A 24343-nucleotide genomic window follows, 5' to 3' on the forward strand; every position below is an offset into this window, starting at 1 on the left:
ATAGATACATTTATAAAGAGTAACACTCAAAATGAATTATAAACAAACAAGAACGTCACAAGTCTGTTACAGCGTGCCGAGGCTATTTAAAGCAGGAATATACTTTATAATATAAAGTGAGTTTTTTGCAGAGCAGTTGTCTGTGTTTGCAGCCAGACGGTGGGGGGGGGGGGGGTGAAGCAGGTGTCATGTGTTATGGTCAGTGCTCTGCGAGTGGTGGCAGTGTCTCACACTTTTAAAAAGTTGTTATTAGTGTCAGTTAGCGAAGGTGTGTTACCTGAGACACACACACACACACACACACACACGCAGAGACTGGAGAGGACACATGTAGCTCTGCTGAAGAGGACAAAGTGCAAAACCTTTATTCTCTTTCTCTGTTTCTCTGTGGTGAAGCGAGAGAGTAAAGTTCAGGTCAGTCAGGGGGAGAGAGAGATTACCGTCCTGCCGAGGAGGAAGACGGACGAGCTGGACGCCGCCGGGGTGAGTGGTCGCACACACACACACACGTGCGTGCGCATACGCACGTGCACACACACACAAACAAACACAGGACTAAATACAGATAAACCTAACGTAAGGTCAACTATTAATAGAAACTATCAAGTGTTTGTTGTTGTTGTTGCTGGTTGAACGCAGTCAGATTCTCCTGTGTTACTGTCAAAAACAGTCTCAGAATGAGTCTGTAATAATCCAGTTAATCCAGTAATAATCCTGACAGATTCTGACACTACAAGGCCAAAAGTAATTGTGTTTGTAAAAGTAAAAATACCAAAAATACACAATGGAGTGTCCATATATTTTTGGCCATAAGATTCATTTCCAGGGTGTTTATTTTCTGTTTTATGTCTCCAGGTTTTCAGATATATAATCATAACAATAATAATACACCCTATTAATATGGCACTTTTACAACACAATGCAACACTGAAGAAAACACTGAGAAAATTCACTGAAGAGCTATTTGTAAACGTAAAGGAAGTGAATGTAGTTTAGTCTGTGCTGCTCACAGTTCTGAAACATCATATTTAAAACATTCAACAGCAACAATTCAATTGTTTCCAGAAACAGAGTCTAAGTTACTCTGGATAATCCAGAACTCACGGCAGACTGTTTTCACTGTTTCGCACTACGCCTCCAGTATAGACTAGTTGCTGCTGAAATTGCTTAATCACTAAAAAGTTGTTGATTGATCATGTTAATATTTTGATCCATTAACCTGAAGAGCTGAACCTGGTCTGATCTATTGGAGTACAAAATGTCTTGTCTCCAGTTACTCCAGAATCTCGATAGTTAGGCCATAATCCCTGTTAGACACTTAAGTGTGTAACAATATTAGGCTTACAGTACATAAACTGAATTACTTATGTGGTGGATTATCATAAGGAATTGTAAAAAAAACACATTTGTCAAGCATGGGTTTGGCTTATTTTCTTTGGTTAATATTTGTGGAGATGTCCCAATATAATCTAATTTAATGCACATAAAATGTGCAGAAAGTTTTTTATACTGTAAAAATGACTTTTCCTGTCTACGTCCTCATCATTTTAGCTTTTCTTCAGGTCAGAACACATCTCTTGATCTTTTGCCCTTAAGGAACCTCCTGGTCTTCCTCTCATCTTTTTTGTTGTGATGGACTAAATTTGTCCATCACAGATTAGATTTGTTGAATTCCTTTTTTTAAAACAAAGAGTGAAAATGTTTTTTAATTATTGCAGTTGTATATCGTGATACGTTAGATAAGCTTAATGCCAAATGCTTGTGTTCCTCTGTAAAGTGGTTTCCAAGTCACTGGAAGAAGAGATGGATTGACATCTAAAAGTTAACTTGTATTTGGAATACAAAGATCGTTGCTTGTGTCGTATTACCTCTCAGATGTACGTCACTTCGGATAAAAGCGTTTGCTAAATGACATTGTACAAAATACTGTGAAGTTATTATTTTACCATCCTGTGTTTGTGTTCGTAGATGGAGGTAACAGCACCAAACTCGTCCTCCTGCTGTTCGTCTTGTATCAGTATGAAGGACAGATGTCCTCGACCGCGGGGACTCATCAACCTCCTCATCACCAAGGGTAACTTCACTCACTGTGTGTCTGTTTGTGTGTTTGTTAGTATGTATTCCAAACATTTTCCTCTTAAAAGAGGACACATTCGGTTTTTTTTGTGGTTTTCTGTTATTTATATTCTGTTAGGATGTTGGATGTTAAACATGGACAAAGTCCCAAAACTTGAGGTGAATGTTTGTGGAAATGCTGCCTGCAAGTCAAAAGTCAGGGCTTCAACCTGCTCTGAGCACTTCTTTTGTGGCTTGTTTTTGTACTTTGCTGATGAGCTGATGTCAGAGTTCAGCTCCAACATATACGGATGGATTTCAAAAGGTGATATTTGGAATAGAGAAGGAGAAAAAGAAGTGAAATCCTGCTACTATAGTTTGTTTATGTAGCCTCCGGAGCCGGAGGAAGCTTCCTGAAGCTGACCAATCAGAACAGAGTAGGCTCATCAGGAGGCGGGCCTTGAAGAGACAGGAGCTAAAACGGCCTGTTTCAGACAGAGGCTGAACTGAGGGGCTGCATAAAGGACCAGTAGAAGATCAATAAGGAGTTTTAGAATGTATACAGTACAACATTCTGGTGGTTTAGTTATATTTGGAGCCCGAGGGCGGTGCTGTTCTCTGACAGCCCTTTATCTTTAGTAAGAGTGAGTATCAGAGAAGATTTTATTATCCATAACAAATCTGTAATAAAGCCCGATGATTTACCTGTGTGTGTGTTTACGCAGTGTGTCTGTTTGCTCTGCTGTTTGGAGTCGTCTGGGCCATCACAGGAAAGGAGTGTTTGCCTGGAGGGAATCTTTTCGGTATCGTCATCCTCTTCATCTGCTCCGTGCTGGGAGGGAAACTGGTGGGAATGATCCAACTGCCCACACTCCCCCCCTTCCCTCCACTACTTGGTACGTCCCAACAGATGATTCCAATTTAATGTAATCCAATTGAATCGAATAATTTAATTGAATCTAGTCTAATTTCATTTAATCTATTTTTACCTAGTTTTATCTAATCTCAGGTAATCTAGTCTGCAATGTAATTTAATATGATCAAATTTAATCCAGTTTAACTTGCTACAGTCTTACTTTGTCTGGTATGACTATTAGCTTATGGTGGCTAATGTTAGCTAAATGTAGGTAAATACTGGAGTTAATCTTTCAGAGTTGCTTTTACAGTTAAAATTACATAAGAGTTATGGTTGTGATGGTTAAGGTTTCTGTGTGTGTGTGTGTGTGTGCAGGTATGCTGTTAGCAGGTCTGGTGCTGCGTAACGTTCCTTATATAACGGACGCCATCCACATCGACACTCACTGGTCTGCAGCTCTGAGGAACATCGCCCTGGCCATCATCCTGACCAGAGCCGGGCTGGGCCTTGACCCCTCGGTATCACACACATATACATACACACACACACACACAAACACATTCACACTATATACTTAACTATGATATATATTATGGAGACTTGAGTCCCTACATGTGACTGTGGCAATTTATGTCCCCACAACATCAGTAAAACAAGTATGCACACACACACACACACACACACTATACACTAAACAACCACATTTAAATCTGTGTGTGTGTGTGTGTGTGTGTGTAGGCATTGCGTCGTCTGAAGGCGGTGTGTGTGCGTGTTGCGATTGGTCCCTGCGTGGTGGAGGCCTGTATTGTTGCCGTGGTTTCTCACTTCCTGCTGGGGCTGCCGTGGGTCTGGGGCTTCATACTGGGGTAAGGGTCATAAGCAGAGACACGAGCACATTACTCTACATTTATGGACACTTCTGTATATATGTATATATATTAATTTATATATGTGTGTGAAGTTTTGTCCTGGCTGCAGTGTCTCCTGCGGTCGTTGTGCCGTCCATGCTGCTCCTGCAGAGAGAAGGATACGGAGTGGAGAAGGTAAACATCACCTGCTGCTGTACATGAACACATCATTAGTCTGATCACAGGTGGTTCTGCACTCAGCCACCAGGGGGAGTCTGTATGAACACCATCACATGTACAGTATACTGTATATCTTTTATTTAACCAGATAAAAGTCTCATTGAGATTAAAATCTCTATTTCAAGAGTAACCTGGAGAGCAGCATAAACATTGTTACAACAATAAACACAAACAATACAAACAGACAGATACAGCTGTCACAAACTACAAACAAGTGAACACAATATCAGGTTAATATGCAACACAAGATCAAGGACAAAAATCCAGTTATGATGCATAAACAGGGACAATTTTGTAAAATGATATCAGTGAAAACTTAGGAATAATCACATTTACCAAGAGAACTATTTTCTCAATCCTTTAAAACTGATGTAAATTCTTTGACAGTAATCAGCTCTGACAGTTTCATTATTCCAGGAAGAAAGGGGAGATCATGATTCACAACTCAGTGTACTTTACAGAACCCAAAACTTATATAAACACTTAAAATATGATCAAATGTGATGTTTTTACAATGTTCTAATGATGTTCTGTGAAACTGTATAGATGTTCAGTGTTGTTCTAATGTTGTTTTAATTAACTTCTATTATGTCTTGTTCTGTTCTAATGGTATTCTGCGTTGTTCAAATGGAGTTCTCTGTTCTGTTGATGTTCTGTGTTGTTGTTTAGGGGATCCCCACCCTGCTGATGGCTGCTGGGAGTTTTGATGATATTTTGGCCATCACAGGGTTCTCTACCTGTCTGGGAATCGCCTTCTCTACAGGTCAGACAATATGTTCCACTCTGTTCTATTCTGTCCTGCTTTAATCTGTTCTATTTTGTTTCTGTTGAGTTCTACATGCTGCGTTTGTCTGGCAGGTTCTACGTGGATGAACGTACTGAAGGGTCTGTTGGAGGTGGTGGGAGGGGTCATAGCCGGGCTGATCCTGGGTCTGTTCTTATGCTGCTTCCCCAGCAATGACCAGGTTTGTTTTATACTATTTGAGTATAAATCCAATTAAAATTAAACTATTTTAAATGTACTCTCTGTTTATCTGTTCATCTGTGTCTCCTCCCGTCTGTCTCCCTGCAGGAGGATTTGGTGTTGAGGAGGACTCTTATGTTGTTGGGTCTGTCCATATTTTCGGTCTTCTTCAGTCATGTTATAGGCTTTGCTGGAGCCGGCGGTCTCTGTACTCTAGTACTGGCCTTCCTGGCTGCTCTGGGCTGGAGGACTGAAAAGGTAACAGACAGCAGAACCATCTTAATCTGGATTGAACCACTGGATTAAACACCTGTTCACACAGCAGCAGGAAGTCTTTTATCTAATCCAGATTAATCTTGTGTTTATCATATCAGGCGCCGGTGGCAGCCATGGTGGGTCGCTCCTGGGATGTGTTCCAGCCTCTCCTCTTTGGTCTGATTGGAGCAGAGATCACCATAGCAACCCTCAGCCCCAGCACCGTGGGTAAGAACCAAAGCCAGATTACCAATCGGGCCCCAGGTCATTAAAATGTCAGAAAATGGTGAAAAATATTGATCACTGTTTCCCAAAACTGAAGGTGCAATTTAAAATGTCTTGTTTTGTCCACAATCCAAAGATGTTCAGTTTACTGTCATAGAGACTAAAGAAACCAGAAATATTCACATTCAAGAAGCTGGAATGGAGAGAATTTCAGCATTTTTTAAAAAATGACTCAAAACAATAATTTGATTATCAAAGTAGTTTATGATTAATTTTCTGTCGAGTGACTAATTAATCAATAGTTATAGCTCTTTAATGTCCTGTCCAAAGGTGGTGAATATCATCTCTTTCCAGCTGTAGACAGTTACATTAGTTGTAAGTTTATTTTGTATGTGTTTGTGGCTGTTGGGAGGCGTTCAACATCTATAAACCACAGTGAGATGGTGCAACCGTGGATTGAGCTGCAAGAAGCTGTTAAAACCTTTTAGTGGAGTTTCAGTCAGCAGCATCAGACCTGCAGCAAATATCGTCACTACTGCAGCTACAGGAAGCTCTTCCACTCACTGTGGACAAGAAGAGAGTTTAGAGGAAACTTTTATTGTATTTTGTGTGATTTAAAAAGTAAATTTGTCTTGTTGAACCTGTAGAAATGCTGTGTGTTGATCTCTCTGTCTGTCGGTGTATGTGTTCAGGTCTGGGTCTGGCCTGTATCAGTATCGGTCTGGTGATCCGTCTGCTCGTCACCTTCTTGCTGGTTCATTTCGGAGGATTCAACCTGAAGGAGAAACTGTTCATTGCTGTGGCCTGGTTGCCTAAAGCCACCGTACAGGTACATAGTCACTCACTTTAGAGTGCTTTATTTTAACTTGTCAACAGCCTGAGACTAAATGGATGTCTGATCAAATTGTTTAAAGGGGACATATTGTTTTTGTGGTTTTCTGTTATTTATATTCTGTTTCCTTGATGACAACATGTAGCATTTGTGGCTACCAAAAGCTAATAATTTTTGGCACTTTTTAGAAGCAGCAAAGCCACTCTCAGTCTCTTGTCATGCCAAACTTCTCCCATATGTCCAACTCGGCCTTCAATGATGAATTGTCCTCAGTTTTGTATTGACCACTGGCTATTTTTGTGTTTAGGTCATCCATTTTGATTTGCTAGCTGCTAGTTTACATCACTGTTTCATCAGTGACTTCCTGTTACTTGACCAGATGTGAACTGAGGGGTGAAGGGTTGTCGTGGGCTTTCAAACGAAAACAATTAATGGTGATTTGGCTGGTTTAGATGTTTAACCCTTGTGCCTCACTAGGGACCTAAAAGGGCCTTTAATTTAATGTTTTATTTTTTCGATCATTTTGGCTGTGATTATGCTGTAGCCATGATTTTTGGCAAAAGTGTGTATTTTTTATTCAATTTTGGAAATCCAACCACATATTCTATATTAAGTCTATAATACACTGTGTAGAAACAATACTAACTTTCAGCATGTTAGGGCCCTTTTAGGTGCTACTAAAACCTATTAAAACCACAATTTTTGATACCATGGTTGCAACTGCATAAATTCATGCGTTCTGTTTTATACGTCTTTCAAATTGAAGCCCTGGCTTCAAAATTTTTATTTACTATTTTCCAGCTGATTGAGACATTTTCTTTTTTTAACCCTTTGTGCCAAATGCATGCTATTTTCCTGGTTCCACTAGGGTCAATAATCCTCTACTATGAATACTGCAGCCAAGTATGTTACAGCTTCAATGGGTTGTATGTGTAGGTAGGGATGTCTAAATGTGGTGTATGTGTGTGTGTGTGTGTGTGTGTGTGTGTGTGTGTGTGTCTGTCAGGCTGCTATTGGCTCCAAGGCGTTGGATATGGCGAGGGAGGAGGGGGACGACACACTAATAAAGTTCGGTTCGGACGTGCTAACGTTAGCTGTGTTAGCCATCCTGACCACAGCTCCCATCGGAGCGCTGGGCATCGGCCTGGCGGGGCCACGCCTCCTGGCCCGGCAGGGCAAAGGTCAGCACACATACCTAACCACAACACTCACCCTTACTTTTACTAATTCTGAGCTTCACTCTAAAACCAAGTCTTAACCTCCATATAGTCCTTTGAAGTAGTGCAGACTGGCCACATTCAGAAATGTCCTCACATCGATGGTTATAAATTGAAATTGGTTCTTACAAAGATAGAAAGATACACACACACACGTTATCACCCTAGTAAGTGTTTATCCGTCACTTTTCTTCATAATAAGGAAAAATAAATTAAAAAACATCAGATGAAATTGTAACTTTTTGTTTTATTTATTTATTTATTTATTCATGTAAATAATTTTTGGCACGCCACAGTCAGATAATATTTCTAATTATTATTAATATTAAAACTTTTTTATCTTAATCACAGCAGATGAGACAGAGGGTGGAGCGACGTCCCCAAGCAGCCAGGGGAATGGGCAAGAAAAAGACAACGTGACCCTTGAGAGCAAGCTATGAGGCTGTTGACCGCATGAACAGACAAAAGCTATATATTATACACTTTATGTACACACCTTATGTAGATGATAAACTCTTTGTAGCTGCAGATATGTTTTTGTTATATGCATTTGTGTTTCTTATGCTTTAACATGCTTTTACTAACTGTTGTCATCACACAAATGTTCAATTATGGATGCATTACCTCTGCTCTTTATGATGCATAATAGTAGAAGAAGAGAAATCACTATCAGTGTCATTGGATTCTACATATGCAGGGGCTCATTAGGAAAATTAGGAATGATGCACATTAAAAAAACACTCATGGTGAGTCAAAATTATGAGATTTACTATGTTAAAACTGTGTAAATTTCACACTTTTGATACACTATCTCATCATTTTGATTTACTGTCTCATATTCTTGTTATCATTATGAGAAACTAAATCAAAATAAGATTTACTAAATCAAATCAAGTCAAAAACTTTCAAAGTCAAAAACAGTCATAAGTTTTACTTAGTAACTCTTAATTTTGACTTGCTAATATAATCCTGACATACTGTTTCATAACTAACACATCATTTTGTCATACAATGACTATTTTCATTTTTGTCATTCATTACATGTCATCATTTTGTTTATTTTCTTGGCAGCAATGGGCTTCCATACAGATATAATAGACCACAAATGATAAAATTTAAAAGTCTTAATCATGTGCAAACTGTATTCTGGCAGAACTGTTTTAATGAATTACCACAGACTGAGAAATAACTGCAAATGTAAAAGGTTTTTCCAGTCAGTGTTATTGTAGCAGGGGTTTGGCTATATTTAGTGATATATGCTCACAGACCATAAAGTGTTCCTAATATTTTGTCCACCACATTAACATAAATGATGGGGGCAAAATATTATGAACTTTTCAATACACTCCAGTACATCACCACCCACTACAACCTCAATAATAAACATAAAGTAGAAGTATCACCTTTCTGACAATGTCAAAGTGTTGTGTCAATGTTGGCTGATAGATTTCGTTTTCAGAGAGGAGAAAAAAATGAATTAATTCCCATGACTGATTCCCGTGTTTAGTGACTTGCCAGTATTCACGTCATCAGAGAACTAAAGGTTCTTATGTAGTTACAGAGTTGGTTGTTTAAGGGTTAAAAACACTGTGCATGGTTAATATAGCACTATATCCATTAAATTAGCATTTAATTACCTTGAATTATGGATTTATGAAGCCAGGTGATATCAACATTTGTTTACTTTTTTTAGAAATGTTCATATTTTAGCCTGTATGAGAGCTTTTGTTGTTGAAACTGGTGATGTAGTAACTCCCAAATGACATTTATGTGGCATTATTGTTTATTATTTGTTTATTTGTTGTTATAAATGTGCAGTTAAGTAATCCCTGGGAGTTTAGTGACATAATGCTAACTCCCTAGCTAACAAACACTAGCTCATTAACAGTGGGTTGCGTTAAAGCAAGTTTAAAGAATACAATTTATACATGATTAGTCAGCTTAGATTTGTTAACTCACAAGCTAATGTTAGAGTGCCATGCTAACAATATTTATTCTGCTCAAAAGTAATAAAAAGTGTGTTTATTTATTTGAGTTATTGTTCTTCAGTTTTAGTTTTTGTTCCTCTTGCGTAGGTAGGGAGGAGTAATTACTTTAGCTAGCATGCTAATCAACCAGACAATGTTATTGTTAGCTAGCTAACAAACTGATATTTTGCTAGCTAACAAGCTGACATAACATTTAAACATAAAGTCTTACTGTTAGTCAAAGTTATTCATTCTCTCCTATGTAAATGTTATTTTGTAATTCCTATTATAATTGTTCTCTTTAATAATTTTCTATGAAATTAATATTTACGATAATTACTCGGAGCTATGATTTATAAAACTGTTCTTTTTTGTAACTGTTCTTTTATATGTGCCTTTAAGCTCAATAAAAACAAATACTTATTGTCAGTAAAGTGCATCATCATTACATGTCATTTATTACTGTATTTGTCAGGGACACTGCTCTTTGATCAACAGAAAAACTAACTGAGACAGAAATACCCGAGAAGGCCAGTTTTCATCTGTAGTATTTTTGCTACATAGCAGGCAACTGCTACCACATTTAGCCAGTTAGCTCCCTTCTATTTAAAAAGCTGAAACCAAGAGTCCAACTCTGGAATTCTACAGGTTTAATTTTGACTAATGTTGAGCTTCGGTTTTACATGTAACTGCTGCTAAAGCCTCGCTAGCTCATTCAGAGAGAGGTGTCTTTTAAAAAGGTTCATATCTTCAGGTAGACAGAGACCAAGATGTTGTATGTGTTTCTCCCCAAACCTGAAAATATATTACAAACATGATAAAAATACACATGACAAGACATGATACAATATATGATAAAATACAACCAGCATCACATAATGCAGTACAACAGGGGTCAGCAATTAGGTTTAACCATGGGCCAGTTTTTTCAGGATTTTTCATTGTCGGACCTTCAACTGGTGTCGTGGAAACTCAGGCCTATATGTTTTGTTTATTTATTCTAACTCATTTTAGAATAAAATAGATGGTAATGCTTTAGATTACGGCCTGCAATGTACAGTGTGATTACTACATAGTTGCGGTGTAATGCTCTGTAATAATGGTATACCAGTACGGTATGTATCAATACATATATGTAGGTACAGAGGAACAGGATGAGAAGTTATGGAATAAGGGGGTAACAATTCGGAAACTTACAAAGAACTTATACTTTAGTTATATTTAACTACCAGATACCTGTTATATTATTACAGAGTATATGTGACCTACTGAGCAAAAATCTGGAAGTTTAGGAAGAATTTAGAGAGAATTTATACTGTAGTTATTTTTTAACTATGGGATACGTATTCTATTATCACAGGGTACAGTATGACCATAAAACTGATCTGGACGTTTCAGGGGAGATGGAGTCATGACTTCTGAAGCACTTAATAAATCTGATGTGATTTATTTCAAAATGACCTTACTATCAAGTATCATAGGAGCAATCATGGAGAATCTCCACCCAGCTGGCTGCTGATGAAAGGTTATTGAACTGTTATTCTCTTACTTCATCCAACACAGGATCCTCATCATCCTATAATAGTGTAACAACATTTTTACTCAAGTGACATTTTAATCCAGGATGTTTGCTCATAATTGAAGTATTCATATATTGCAGTACTGCAAGTTTTCAGTACTTTAAGGATCTGAACATTACATCATAAAAGACAACAGCTGAGTGATGCTGTTTTAAGGTGTGAATATCAAGATGCCATCATTCTTTTCAGGAACTCTGTCTAGTAGACACTGTTTTGCTTTTGACTTCAAGTTAGAAGGATTTGACTCATCTTTAATTAAAGAAGCTCACACATCTTATCTTGAATCTATAAAGTTTTTAGACGGGTTTATGGTAAATCCCTCTGCCCAGAGGTGGAAATATAGCGTATACCTGTATATACACATTCCTACATCTTGTTAAACACAGACTGTAACGTTAGTCTGTGTGGCACAAAGTGTAGTTGGGCACCTCAAAGAACTGAAATCATATACCAAGAGGTGACAGCTTAATTTATTGGGGCTTTTTTCATTCAATTCAGTATAGTCAGAGTTGTCTTGCAGCTGCATCTAGTGGACATGACAGAAAATGCAGCTGAACGGAGTTTAAAGGACAGGTTCACAATATTTCAAGTGTGTCTTAAACCAGCAGTCAGGTGTCCATATAAACAGTGAAAAAGGTTTTTCCTCCCTGCAATCATTCCTCCTGTTCATACTGGATATTAAAAGATCCTTCAAATGTGCTTTCAATGGAAGTGATGGAGGCCATGTTTCCCTGTTGAGCTGCGGTGGAAGTATAGTAACAAAAAGAGGGACTTTGGCACTAAAAAGACTGTAACTTTGAAAGATATCTACTTGATTTGACTCATTTGGATGCTGAAGCTTCATATTAGCTTCAGATAAACTTTTAAATACATTTTTGCACAGAAGGAGGACTGTGGATTTTGTCCTCCATCACTTCCATTGTAAGTGCATTATGAAGGGATCTTCTAATGGTCAGTATGAACAGGAGGAATGATTACAGTAAGAAACACAGCTTTAATGTTCATTTGGGCTCCTGACTGTTGTTTTAACTCCTTTAAATTAAACATTTTAGTAACAAGAACACAACAGAAATTTCTTGTTGTCCTTCACCAGCAATAAGATACTGACAGTGTCTACATGTATGTGTGTGTGTGTGTGAGGTGAGTCTACCTGCTGGTTTAATGATTACTGTGATGAAACAATAAATTGTGATTATGAAGTGACAGAGAGCGAATGATGGAAGAGGAAGAAGGAAAGGATGAGTGCGAGAAAAACAAGGAATGTGTGTGTTTTGACTTAAAATACACCATAAGTAGTTTTATTCTTTTCCCTATTTCATTCTGCCTGCTTTTTGTTTTATTTTATTTTGTTTTTCTCTTTTTTGATTACCATGTTTTGTACGTTTGACACACAGTTTATGTTTAAAACATAATAAATATAACGGTACAAATATTGAACCATGCAGGTAACCAATTGTAAAAATACACTGCAATAAATGGCAGGGGTCATGTGCGGTAGTCAGTGCTCTACGAGTGGTTTCAGTTTCTCGCTTCGGTTTTTAAAATGATTGTTTACAGCAGGAGGAGGAAGTGTGGCACGGCTCTGATGGCTCATATAACAGGTGTTCTTTAGTGGGGCAGGTGAAAGTCCAAAAAAACTAAATCCAGGAATCCTTGATAAATTTTTGTCCTTAAGTCACGCAGACAACTATGAAAAAGGACTAAAGCACTCTGTCTTCAGGTGAAATAATACAGTGAATTTATTCTTTGAGTGTAGGCAATTGAGCAGACCAAGGCGTATCGGCTCGAAACCAGGACGAATATTTGGCAAGACTTCTTAATTATTCTTAATGTCGGTTAGTTAAGGTGTGTTACCTGACACACACACACACACACACACACACAGAGTCTGGAGAGGAAACAGGAAGCTGTATTATAGTGGACAAAGTGCAAAAATTTAATTGCTTCTGTATATACTTGTGGTGAAGTGAGGGGGTAAAATATAGGTCGGTCAGGGGCAGAGAGAGATCACCATCCTGCCGAGGTGGAAGATGAATCAGCCGGATGCTGCCGAGGTGAGTGGTCGCACACACACACACACAAACACAGGGCTGAATACAGATAACCCTAGGGTCAACCATTAATAGAAATTGTCAAATGTTTGTTATCCGTTATTATTGCCGGTTGGACGCAGTCAGATTCTCCTGTGTTACTGTGAAAAACAGTCTCAGAATCAGTCTGTAATAATCCAGTTAATCCAATAATAATCCTGACAGATACTTAACGAATCAATTCACACAAATTACACTAAAAAGAAAAGCAAAATATGTTTTCCCACTCACACTACAAGGCCAAAAGTAAGCAGATAAGTAAAAATACAAAAAAAATACACAATGGAGTGTCCAGATATTGTGCAGAGTGTTTATTATTAGTTTCATGTATCCAGAGGGGTGCTCCATCATCACAGCTAAAGAAAGCTGCGCTTACTTGAAAAAGCCTGGATAGAGTTAACATCAGTTTTCACTCGAGGCTCAAGCTGTTCCACTAACACAGCTTAGCCGTGTCTTGTGAACGCTAACTCTGACCAGGCTTGAATAACCTTGCAGTGTGCACATGTAAATAAACAGCCCAGAGCAGTCGATTGTCAAAAAAGATGATAATAATATGTCGCAAAAAGAAGGGAAGGGTTTTCTTCTCACAAGCAAAACAAACCTGATGTTGAAACTATAGGAAGAATATAAAGGAGTCATCAGCAAAAAGTAAATCATATACTGTAATCATATGCGATACTGCTGCATTTAATAGGGTGAGGGATTAAAGATTAACATTATACAATTTCACACAGCCGGCTAGTGGTGACTTAAAGGGTAGAGGAGCGAGCTAGAAACTAGAGGGTTGATGGTTCGATTCCCCCGGCTGGCAGGGAGAATTTGAGTGGGCAAAAGGCTTTTTATCTTGATTTGTTAATAAATGAACATTCAGATCACTGACTGTGGCTATATTATCAGTCGGCTAGATAATATCAGATGTATGTTTAAAATTAGGGTGTAGGTAACTTAAGAGAACCAATTTAGGATTAGCAACTACATAATCTCTTACGTAGGATGTCCATTTACAAGCTTCAATGAAAGTTAGTTCATTCAAGTCAGTGTTGCTAATGTCATAGACGTATATACACAGACGCACAGATGTCTGTAAATAAATACAAGTAAACGGGGGAGCTGCATTTTTTCTGGATAAAAAGCACTATAACGTTTACATTTCTCAACTGATTTCAATGAGTCACTTTTATATTCAAGGGTTTATGTTCTATGTGGAGAACAAAGATGTGTTTTGTCTCCAGTTACATATCCCTCTTAGAGACTTAAGTGTGTAACAATGTTAGACTTACTGTACATGAAATTAATTACCTCTGTGGTGGAAAATAATTGTCATAAGGAATTGTAAAAACTCAGCATGGATTTGGCTTGTTTTCCTTGGTTAATATTTGTGGCGACGTCCCTATATAATATAATTTGATGTACATGAAATGTCTTGTACTCTTGTAGGTCAGAACACATCTCATTCACTTTGAAATACTGAGATGGGAAGAACGTGATCATTTACTCTTAGAGGAACCTCTTGGTCGTCCTCTCACTTTTTCACAGTTGTTTCTGTTCTCTATTCATTGCCTCTGCACTGCCTGTTGGCATGTACGTCCTATTGGACTTGAACTTAGCTCTGTGACACTTACCCACGTTTTATGGCACTTACTTGCATTGTTCTCTCCTGACTAGATCCTTGCTTGTGTCGCATTAAATCTCAGATGTATGTTGCTTTGGTTTAACAAATACTGTGAAGTTATTATTTTACCATCCTGTGTTTGTGTTCGTAGATGGAGATGACAGCGTCAAACTCGTCCTCCTGCTGTTCGTCTTGTATCAGTCTGAAGGACAGATGTCCTCGACCGCGGGGACTCATCAACCTCCTCATCACCAAGGGTAACTCCACTCACTGTGTGTGTCTGTATGTGTGTTTGTTAGCATGTATTCCAAACATTTTCCTCTTAAAAGAGGACATATTCTGTTTTTTGTGGGTTTCTGTCATTTATATCCTGTTACATGGTCAAAGTCAGGACTTCAACTTGCTCTGAACACTTTGTTTGCGGCTTTTTTCCCCCCTACCTCGCTGACGTTGGATTTCAGCTCCAACATGTACGGATGGATTTGAGAAGTTGACATTTGGAGTAAAGAAGGAGAAAAAGAAGTGAAATCCTGCTACTATATTTTGTTTACGTAGCCTCCGGAGCCGGAGGAAGCTTCCTGAAACTGACCAATCAGAACAGAGTAGGCTCATCTGGAGGCGGGCCTTAAAGAGACAGGAGCTAAAACGGCCTGTTTCAGACAGAGGCTGAACTGAGGGGCTGCATAAAGGACCAGTAGAAGATAAATAAGGAGTTTTTAACTGGAAATCATGCAAAGATATTTAGGCTATCCTCTGATAGCCATTTATCTTCAGTAACAGTGAGTAGCAGAGAAGTTTTTATTGTCGATAAAAAAACTGTAATAAAGCCTGATGATTAACCTGCAGTTAACCTGTGTGTGTGTGTGTGTGTGTGTGTGTGTGTGTGTGTGTGTGTGTGTGTGTGTGTGTACGCAGTGTGTCTGTTTGCTCTGCTGTTCGGAGTCGTCTGGGCCATCACAGGAAGGGAGAGTTTGCCTGGAGGGAATCTCTTCGGCATCGTCATCCTCTTCATCTGTTCCGTGCTGGGAGGGAAGCTGGTGGGAATGATCCAACTGCCCACACTGCCCCCCTTCCCTCCACTACTTGGTACGTCCCAACAGATGATTCCAATCTAATGTAACCCAATTGAATCTAATAATTTAATTGAATCTAACTGAATCTGAATCTAATTGAATTTATCTAATATAATCCAATAATTTAATTTTAGTCTAATTTTATCTAATTTAATTTAATCTAATTTTTACCTAGTTTTATCTAATCTTATCTAATCTAGTCTGAAATCTAATTTAATTAATTTAATGTAATTTAATTTACTGTCATCTAATAAAAAATAACCTGATCCAATTATCCAAGTTATTTAATTATTTCATATCAGTCAATAAGCAGCATCTTGCATAACCACAACAATTAAAGATGGTTTAAGTTTTGGTAAAAGCAGTAACACATTATTACTCTTACAAATGAAAAGTTGAATAAAATGCACATTTGCGCCATTCAGCATACTCAGATGTTTAGCTGCTACAGTTTTACATGGTCTTACTCTGTGTGTGTGTGTGTGTGTGTGTGTGTTTGCAGGTATGCTGTTAGCAGGTCTGGTGCTGCGTAACGTTCCTTATATAACGGAAGCTATCTACATCGACCCTCACTGGTCTGCAGCTCTGAAGGACATTGCCATGGCCATCATCCTGACCAGAGCCGGGCTGGGCCTCGACCCCTCGGTACAACACACACACACGCACACACACACACACACACACACACACACACACACACACACACACACATCCATTTACACTATATACTAAACTACAGTGGAGGCTTGAGTTTTGTCCCAATAAGGGAGACAAGTCCCCATATGTGACTGTGGGGATTTATGTCCCCACAACATCAGTAAAACAAGTACACACACACTCACTATACATTAAACAACCACATACATAGGTTTAAATCTGTCTGTGTGTGTTTGTGTGTGTAGGCGTTGCGTCGTCTGAAGGCGGTGTGTGCGCGTGTTTCGATTGGTCCCTGCCTTGCGGAGGCCTGCACTGATGCTGTGGTTTCTCACTTCCTGCTGGGGCTGCCGTGGATCTGGGCCTTCATACTGGGGTAAGGGTCATAAGCAGAGACATGAGCACATTACTCTACATTTATGGACACTTCTGTATATATGTATATATATTAATTTATATATGTGTGTGAAGTTTTATCCTGGCTGCAGTGTCTCCTGCGGTCGTTGTGCCATCCATGCTGCTCCTGCAGAAAGAAGGATACGGAGTAGACAAGAAGAAGGTAAACATCACCTGCTGCTGTACATAAAGACATTATTAGTTTGATCACAGGTGGTTCTGCACTCAGCCTCCAGGGGGAGTCTGTATGAACACCATCACGTACAGTATACTGCATATCATTTATTTAACCAAGTAAAAGTCTCATTGAGATTAAAATCTCTATTTCAAGAGTAACCTGGAGAGCAGCATAAACATTGCTACAACAATAAACACAAACAATACAAACAGACAAATACAGCTGTCACAAACTACAAACGAGTGAACACAATATCAGGTTGATATGCAACACAAGATCAAGGACAAAAATCCAGTTATGATACATAAACAGGATTTCAGCGAAAATTTAGGAGCAATCACATTTACTAAGAGTACTATTTTCTCGTTCCTTTAAAACTGACTTAAATTCTGACTTGAAGTTTCATTATTCCAGGAAGAAGGGGCAGTATATTTAAAAGCCTTTTTTGCCTGATTCTGTTCTAACTCTGGGGACCAACATCTGTAGGATATCGTGAGAGCGCAGGTCATATTGATTTTGGTTTTTACACATATACGTTTGTACACAGATAAGGAGGAATCAGCCTGAGTATTTGTATATAAAATCCAACCAATGTGAAAGTCTTAGCAGCAGCATACAGAGTACAGTATATCTGTGTAGGCTGATACAGAGCTGCTGTATTAACAGTAAGAGAACATTTAACATCAACATCAAATCTCCACAACACAAAAACCAAAAGGCATCATCATATAACTCTCAACTCAGTGTACTTTACAGAAGCCAGCATCTTAAAATATGATCAAATGTGATGTTTTTAAGATGTTCTAATGATGTTCTGTGATTTTCTTTTCATGTTCTGTGAAACTCGAGATGTTCTGTGTTGTTCTAATGAGGTTCTAATCATGTTTTGTTCTGTTCTAATGATGTTCTGCATTTTTCAAATGCAGTTCTTTGTTCAAATGATGTTCTGTTCTGTTGATGTTCTGTGTTGTTGTTTAGGGGATCCCCACCCTGCTGATGGCTGCTGGGAGTTTTGATGATATTTTGGCCATCACAGGGTTCTCTGTCTGTCTGGGAATCGCCTTCTCTACAGGTCAGACAATATGTTCCACTCTGTTCTGTTCTGTCCTGCTTTAATCTGCTCTATTTTGTTTGCTTCTGTTGGGTTCTACATGCTGCGTTTGTCTGGCAGGTTCTACGTGGTTGAACGTACTGAAGGGTCTGTTGGAGGTGGTGGGAGGGATCATGGCCGGGCTGATCCTGGGTCTGTTCCTATGGTGCTTCCCCAGCAATGACCAGGTTTGTTTTATACTATTTAATATAAATCCAATTAAAACTATTTTTAATGTACTCTCTGTTTATCTGTTTATCTATCTGTCTGTCTCTGTCTCCTCCCGTCTGTCTCCCTGCAGGAGGACTTCGTATTGAGGAGGACTCTTATGTTGTTGGGTCTGTCCATATTTTCGGTCTTCTTCAGTCATGTTATAGGTTTTGGTGGAGCTGGTAGTCTCTGTACTGTCGTTCTCGGTTTCATGGCTGCTCTGGACTGGAAGGCCAACAAGGTAACGGACACCAGAACCATCTTAATCTGGATTGAACAACTGGATTAAACACCTGTTCACACAGCAGCAGGAGGTCTTTTATCTAATCCAGATTAATCTTGTGTTTATCATATCAGGCGCCGGTGGCAGCCATGGTGGTTCGTTCCTGGGATGTGTTCCAGCCCCTTCTCTTTGGTCTGATTGGAGCAGAGATCATCATAACAACCCTCAACCCCAGCACCGTGGGTAAGAACCAAAGCCAGATTACCAATTGGGCCCCAGAATACCTGTGCAGCAAATACTCAAATTATTAATTCATTTAGGCAAAATGCAATCAGGCACAATATAAACTGAAACAGTTAGTTTTGTTTTTCACCTATAATGTATCTTTACCTGCAGCAGGAAGCTGCTGAGCTAAAGTTTGACTTTTTATTTTACTGTTTTTACATTATTTTTTCAGGTTATCTGCAGGTCTTGAAAGGTCTTAAGGGCTGCAACTAGCAATTATTTTTTATTATCAATAATCTGTGATTATTTTCTTAATATTAATGTATTTATCGATTAGACATTTGGTCCATAAAAATGTTGATCCCTGTTTGCGTAAACCTGAGATACAAATTAAAATGTTGAAATGTTTAAAATTGTTTTGTCTGCAACCCAAGGATGTTCAGTTTACTGTCATAGAGGACTAAAGAAACCAGAAAATATTCATTCAAGAAGCTGGAATCAGAGAATTTCAGCATTTTTCTTATTAAATAACCAATTATTTGATTATCAAAGTAGTTTATGATGAATTTTCTGTCAATTGACTAATCAATTGATAGTTATAGCTCTTTAATGTCCTGTCCAAAGGTGGTGAATATCGTCTCTTTCCAGCTGTAGACAGTAACGTTAGTTATAAGTTTATTTTGTATGTGTTTGTGGCTGTTGGGAGATGTTCTACATCTATAAACTACAGTCAGCAGCATTAGACCTGCAGCAAACATTGTCACTACTGCAGCTACAGGAAGCTCTTCCACTCACTGTGGACAAGAAGAGAGTTTAGAGGAAACTTTTATTGTATTTTGTGCGGTTTAAAAAGTCTTACATTTGTCGTGTTGAACCTGTAGAAATGCTGTGTGTTGATCTCTCTTTCTGTCGGTGTGTGTTCAGGTCTGGGTCTGGCCTGTATCAGTATCGGTGTGGTGATCCGTCTGATTGTCACCTTCTTGCTGGTTCATTTTGGAGGATACAACCTGAAGGAGAAACTGTTCATTGCTGTGGCCTGGTTGCCTAAAGCCACCGTACAGGTACATAGTCACACACTTTAGAGTGCTTTATTTTAACTTGTGCAATTTGTCAACAGCGTGAGAGTAATTGGATGTCCGATCAAATTATTTAAAGGATACATATTTTGCTTTTTGTGGTTTTCTGTGATTTATACAAACAGTTCAATGAGTCAATTCTCAAAGACCGTACCCAGAGAAGATACTGGAGCACATAAATCATTTTAGCAATTTATGAGGTTGCAAATGACTAATGTTTGACGTGTACTGCGTCTTCATCAGAGGTTTGACTCTGATGAAGACGTTAGTCATTTGCACTCTAATAAACTGCTAAAGTTATTTGTGTGCTCCAGTTTCTTCTTTGGGTGCAGTCTTTGAGAATTGGCCCACTGAACTGTTTGTAACAGTTTGTCCAATTCTGAGAACACCAACTATCATTTTTTTGTACTGTACTAATGAGCTGATGTTGGTCTGTCCTTCCATAGTCTTTGTTGCTAAGGTTGTTGCTAAGACTGTTGCTAAGGTGGTTGCTAAGGTGTTCCTATGTGTTGTTTGTATTGTCAACATCATATTTCAGATCTGATTCAGCTCCAACGTGTACGAATGGATTTGAGAAATTGACATTTGGAGTAAAGAAGGATAAAAACCTTGTTTGTGGCTATCAAAAGCTAAATGCTAAAGCTAATACCACTCACAAGCTTACCAAGCTTCTCCCATATGCCCGACTCAGCCTTCAGTGATGAATTGTCCACAATTTAGTATTCTCCACTGCCTGTTTTTGTGTTCAGGTCATCCATTTTGATTTGCTAGCTGCTAGCTTATATCACTGTTCCATCAGTGACTTCCTGTTACTTGACCGGATGTGAACTGAGGGATGAGAGGCTGTTGTGGGTTTTCAAAAGAAAAAATTCATGGGGATTCAGTTGGTTTAGATGTTTAAACAAACTGCTGCTTTATTTTCATTTCTGTTTTATTTTACCTGAAATACAAGAAGTTAAAAGTGTCCTTCGAATGTGTGTCTGTCTGTTTCAGGCTGCTATTGGCTCCAAGGCCTTGGATATGGCGAGGGAGGAGGGGGATGAAATGCTAATAAAGTATGGTTCAGACGTGCTAACATTAGCTGTGTTAGCCATCCTGACCACGGCTCCCATTGGAGCACTGAGCATCGGCCTGGCAGGGCCGCGCCTCCTGACCCGGCAAGTCACACCAGATGAGACTGAAAACGGAGCCACGTCTCCGAGCAGCCATGGGATTGGTCAAGAAAATGACAATGTGACCCTTGAGATCAAGCTATGAGGCTACTGATTGGACAAACAGAAGAAAGCTATATATTATACACTTTATGTACACACCTTATGTAGATGATAAACTCTTTGTTGCTTCAGATATGTTTTTGTTATACATGTGTTTCTTATGCTTTAATATGCTTTTACTAGTTATTGTCACCAAACAAATGTCCAGTTATTGATCCATTACCTCTTTATGATGCATAATAGTAGAAGAAGAGAAATCACTACCAGTGTCATTCCACATCTATGGAAGCTCATTTCCACCAAGGAAAAAAAAAAAAAAAAAAGAAAAATTAGGAATGATGAAAATTCAAAAAAACACTGAAGTCTAAGACTAACACTAAGTCAGCATTATGATATATTAAGTCTGAGTCAAAATTATGAGCTTTACTATGTTAAAATTGGTTAGTTTCACAATTTCAATACATTATCTAATAATTTTGATTTACTATCTCTTATTCTCATCAATATTATGAGAAACTAAATAAAATATATGAGATTTACTATGTAAATCAAAATGATAACATTTACTAAATAAAATCAAGTAAAAAATTGAAGTCAAACATTTTACTTATTAACTCCTAATTTTGACTTGCTATCATAATCATGACATACTATTTCATTACTAACACATCATTTTGTCATACAATGACTATTTTCATTTTCGTCATTCCTTACATGTCATCATTTTTTGTCTTTTCTTGGCAGAAAAGGGTTTCCATATAGAAATAATAGATCACAAATGTTAAAATTTAAAAGTGTTAATCATGTGCAGACTGTATTCTGGTAGAACTATTTTAATGAGTAACCACAGACTGATAAATGCAAATGTAAAATGTTCTTCTAGTCAATGTTATTATAGTAGGGGTTTGACTATATTTGGTGCTATACACTCACAGAGTACAAACTGTTCCTAATAGTTTGTCCACCACAGTAACATACATGAGGGAGGCAAAATATTAGGAACTTTTCAATATAATACACTCCACTACGACCTCAATAATAAACATAAATATTACCTTTCTGACAATGTCAACAAAAACTGAAAATGTATAAGCCTCGTAAAAGTTGAATTGATGGCAGAGCTGTTGTATTGGATTGCATGAGATTGCACACGTACTCCTAATAAAGTGCTGCTGAGTGTATATTCCTTTGAACATGGTTGGTTGATAGATTTTGTTTTAAGGAAGGACAGGAAATGAATAAAGCAGTGACTGATTCCCATGTTTACTGACTTGCCAGGATTCAAGTCATCAGAAAATGAAAGGTGGTTATGTAGTTAGCGTAGAGTTGGTTCTTTAAGGGTCTACACTGTCTACGGTCAATATAACACCATATCCATTAAATAAGTTACACTAGTGGTGTGGGTGTGTTAAAACTAGTTTAAAGAATACAGTTTATACATTATTAGTCAGCTTTGATTTGTTAGCTAACAAGCTATTGCTAACAATATTTATTCTGCTCAAAGTAATCAAAACTGTTTATTTGAGTTATTGCTCATCAGATCTAGTTTTTCTTCCTCTTACATGGGTAGGGGGGAGTAGCTATTTTAGATGGCATGCTAATCAGTGGGGCCGTTAACCGGAGCAGCCTGTATGTTTTGTTTATTTAACATCATTTAAAAATAGAATAGATTTATAACACTGTTACGGACCACATCTGATTTCTGTTCAACTGCCAACCATTTGTGTTTGTAGAGAACAAATCTGTACTGGTGACATAGGCTGAAGTTGTAGAATTAAAACTGCTAGAATTCACACATTGAAACTTTAATTTCTGGTTTATTAGACCTAATTTCAGCACCATTCACTGTTCAGATAGTTTTAGTTTTAAAGGTGCAGTGTGTAGGATTTAGTGGCATCTAGTGGTGAGGTTGCAGATTGCAACAAACTGAACGCCGCCCCTTCCTCCCCTTCCAAGAGTATAGGAAAACCGTAGGCTGTAAAAAATAATATGGATGTAGTCACCATGACGTCACCTGTTTGTGGACTCCTGTTTTAAAGCCTCAATTCTGGTGATTTGACATTCACCATCTTTGATTTTTGGAGCCAGAAGTATATAATATGCTAATTCTAATCGTAATGTTACATTTTACTCGTAAAAAACAGGCTTAAAACCATTGAAACAAAATGTACTTACTGAAAAAACTGAACAGCTGACTCCTTAGGGGGTTTTTAACACAACCAAATGCTGAACAAGACTTTTTTAGGCGACAATTAACTTCGTCACCATTGTGGCGACTTATCAATCACATCGAAGCCAGGCCCTAAAACATACACTGCTTTATCATCTGTTTTACTTTAAATGGGACCATAATTTACAAAATGAACATTATGCAGTTTTGAAGAAGACTTGAAACTAGCGATTGACACTATTAACTCATTAGGAAAGTGTTTACTGAGGTAATAAATAAAGTGTGTAGTAGGGTCATTTTCTTATAGACTTCCAAACAATCTAACTTCTTTTTGGAGTCGCCCCCTGCTGGCCATCAGAAAGAATGCAGGTTTAAGTCACTTCCACGATGGCTTCACTTTTCAGACCCGAAGGTTCCTGCTTGAGGAGAACCTTCGGTGGCTGCAAAACTTGTAAAAAACGTGAAAGGTCCTCTCTAGAGTCAGTGTTTGGTTTGTCTGTTCTGGGCTACTGTAGAAACATGGCGGCCTCCGTGGAAGAGGACCCGCTCCCTATGTAGATATAAAGGGCTAAATCTAAGGCAACAACACACAATTCTTATTTTCAAGTGATTATACACTAACTAAAGCACACTTATGAATATTATATTATTTCTGCCAAGTCCGTTCCACTAGATGCCTAAAATACTACAAACTGCTCCATTAAAGCCTCTTCTGTGTGGGGACAGTATCAGATGTAACAAGGTTATATTACAATAATTGGTATTTACAGGAGTTTTGTGTTTATTTTGTTATCAACAGTAGATTTGTGAACATTGATGTAAATCTTTTAATGTGAACTATGAGAGTCAAAACTTCAGCTCTCATCAGGGAGTATGATAATAAGATAACACAATGCCTGTGTGTGCATCACACTATCCTGGTAAAGCTGAGAGAGAAAAAAAAGTGAAGATTGTAAAAAATATACGATACAATACAAAACTATTGGTAAGTTCTGATAGGCTTTGGTTTTCACCAATGTTCATTGAAAAATGCCCTGATTTCAAACAAAGATTCACCTGAATTTTATGTCCTCACACTGCTATGAATCATTTT

The 24343-nt window shown here is 38.2% G+C and overlaps 2 protein-coding genes across 2 annotated transcripts; both read left to right on the plus strand.

The window, feature by feature from the left end:
• Positions 1-223: 223 nt before the first annotated feature.
• On the plus strand, positions 224-22119 carry LOC122974130 (sodium/hydrogen exchanger 9B2-like). Its single transcript, XM_044342043.1, has 12 exons — positions 224-483; positions 14893-14998; positions 15657-15827; positions 16317-16459; positions 16717-16844; positions 16940-17027; positions 18021-18114; positions 18214-18320; positions 18434-18583; positions 18700-18808; positions 19715-19851; positions 20860-22119. The coding sequence occupies exons 2-12, from the start codon at positions 14893-14895 to the stop codon at positions 21121-21123; spliced, it is 1497 nt and encodes a 498-aa protein (XP_044197978.1). The 5' UTR covers positions 224-483; the 3' UTR covers positions 21124-22119.
• On the plus strand, positions 1974-9520 carry LOC122974138 (sodium/hydrogen exchanger 9B2-like). The gene is made up of 12 exons (XM_044342059.1): positions 1974-2074; positions 2781-2951; positions 3287-3429; positions 3650-3777; positions 3873-3954; positions 4669-4762; positions 4858-4964; positions 5072-5221; positions 5338-5446; positions 6136-6272; positions 7282-7456; positions 7847-9520. The coding sequence occupies exons 1-12, from the start codon at positions 2020-2022 to the stop codon at positions 7930-7932; spliced, it is 1437 nt and encodes a 478-aa protein (XP_044197994.1). The 5' UTR covers positions 1974-2019; the 3' UTR covers positions 7933-9520.
• Positions 22120-24343: the final 2224 nt, after the last annotated feature.

This window comes from Thunnus albacares, chromosome 22 (genome assembly GCF_914725855.1).
Source record: "Thunnus albacares chromosome 22, fThuAlb1.1, whole genome shotgun sequence".
NCBI classification, from domain to species: domain Eukaryota; kingdom Metazoa; phylum Chordata; class Actinopteri; order Scombriformes; family Scombridae; genus Thunnus; species Thunnus albacares.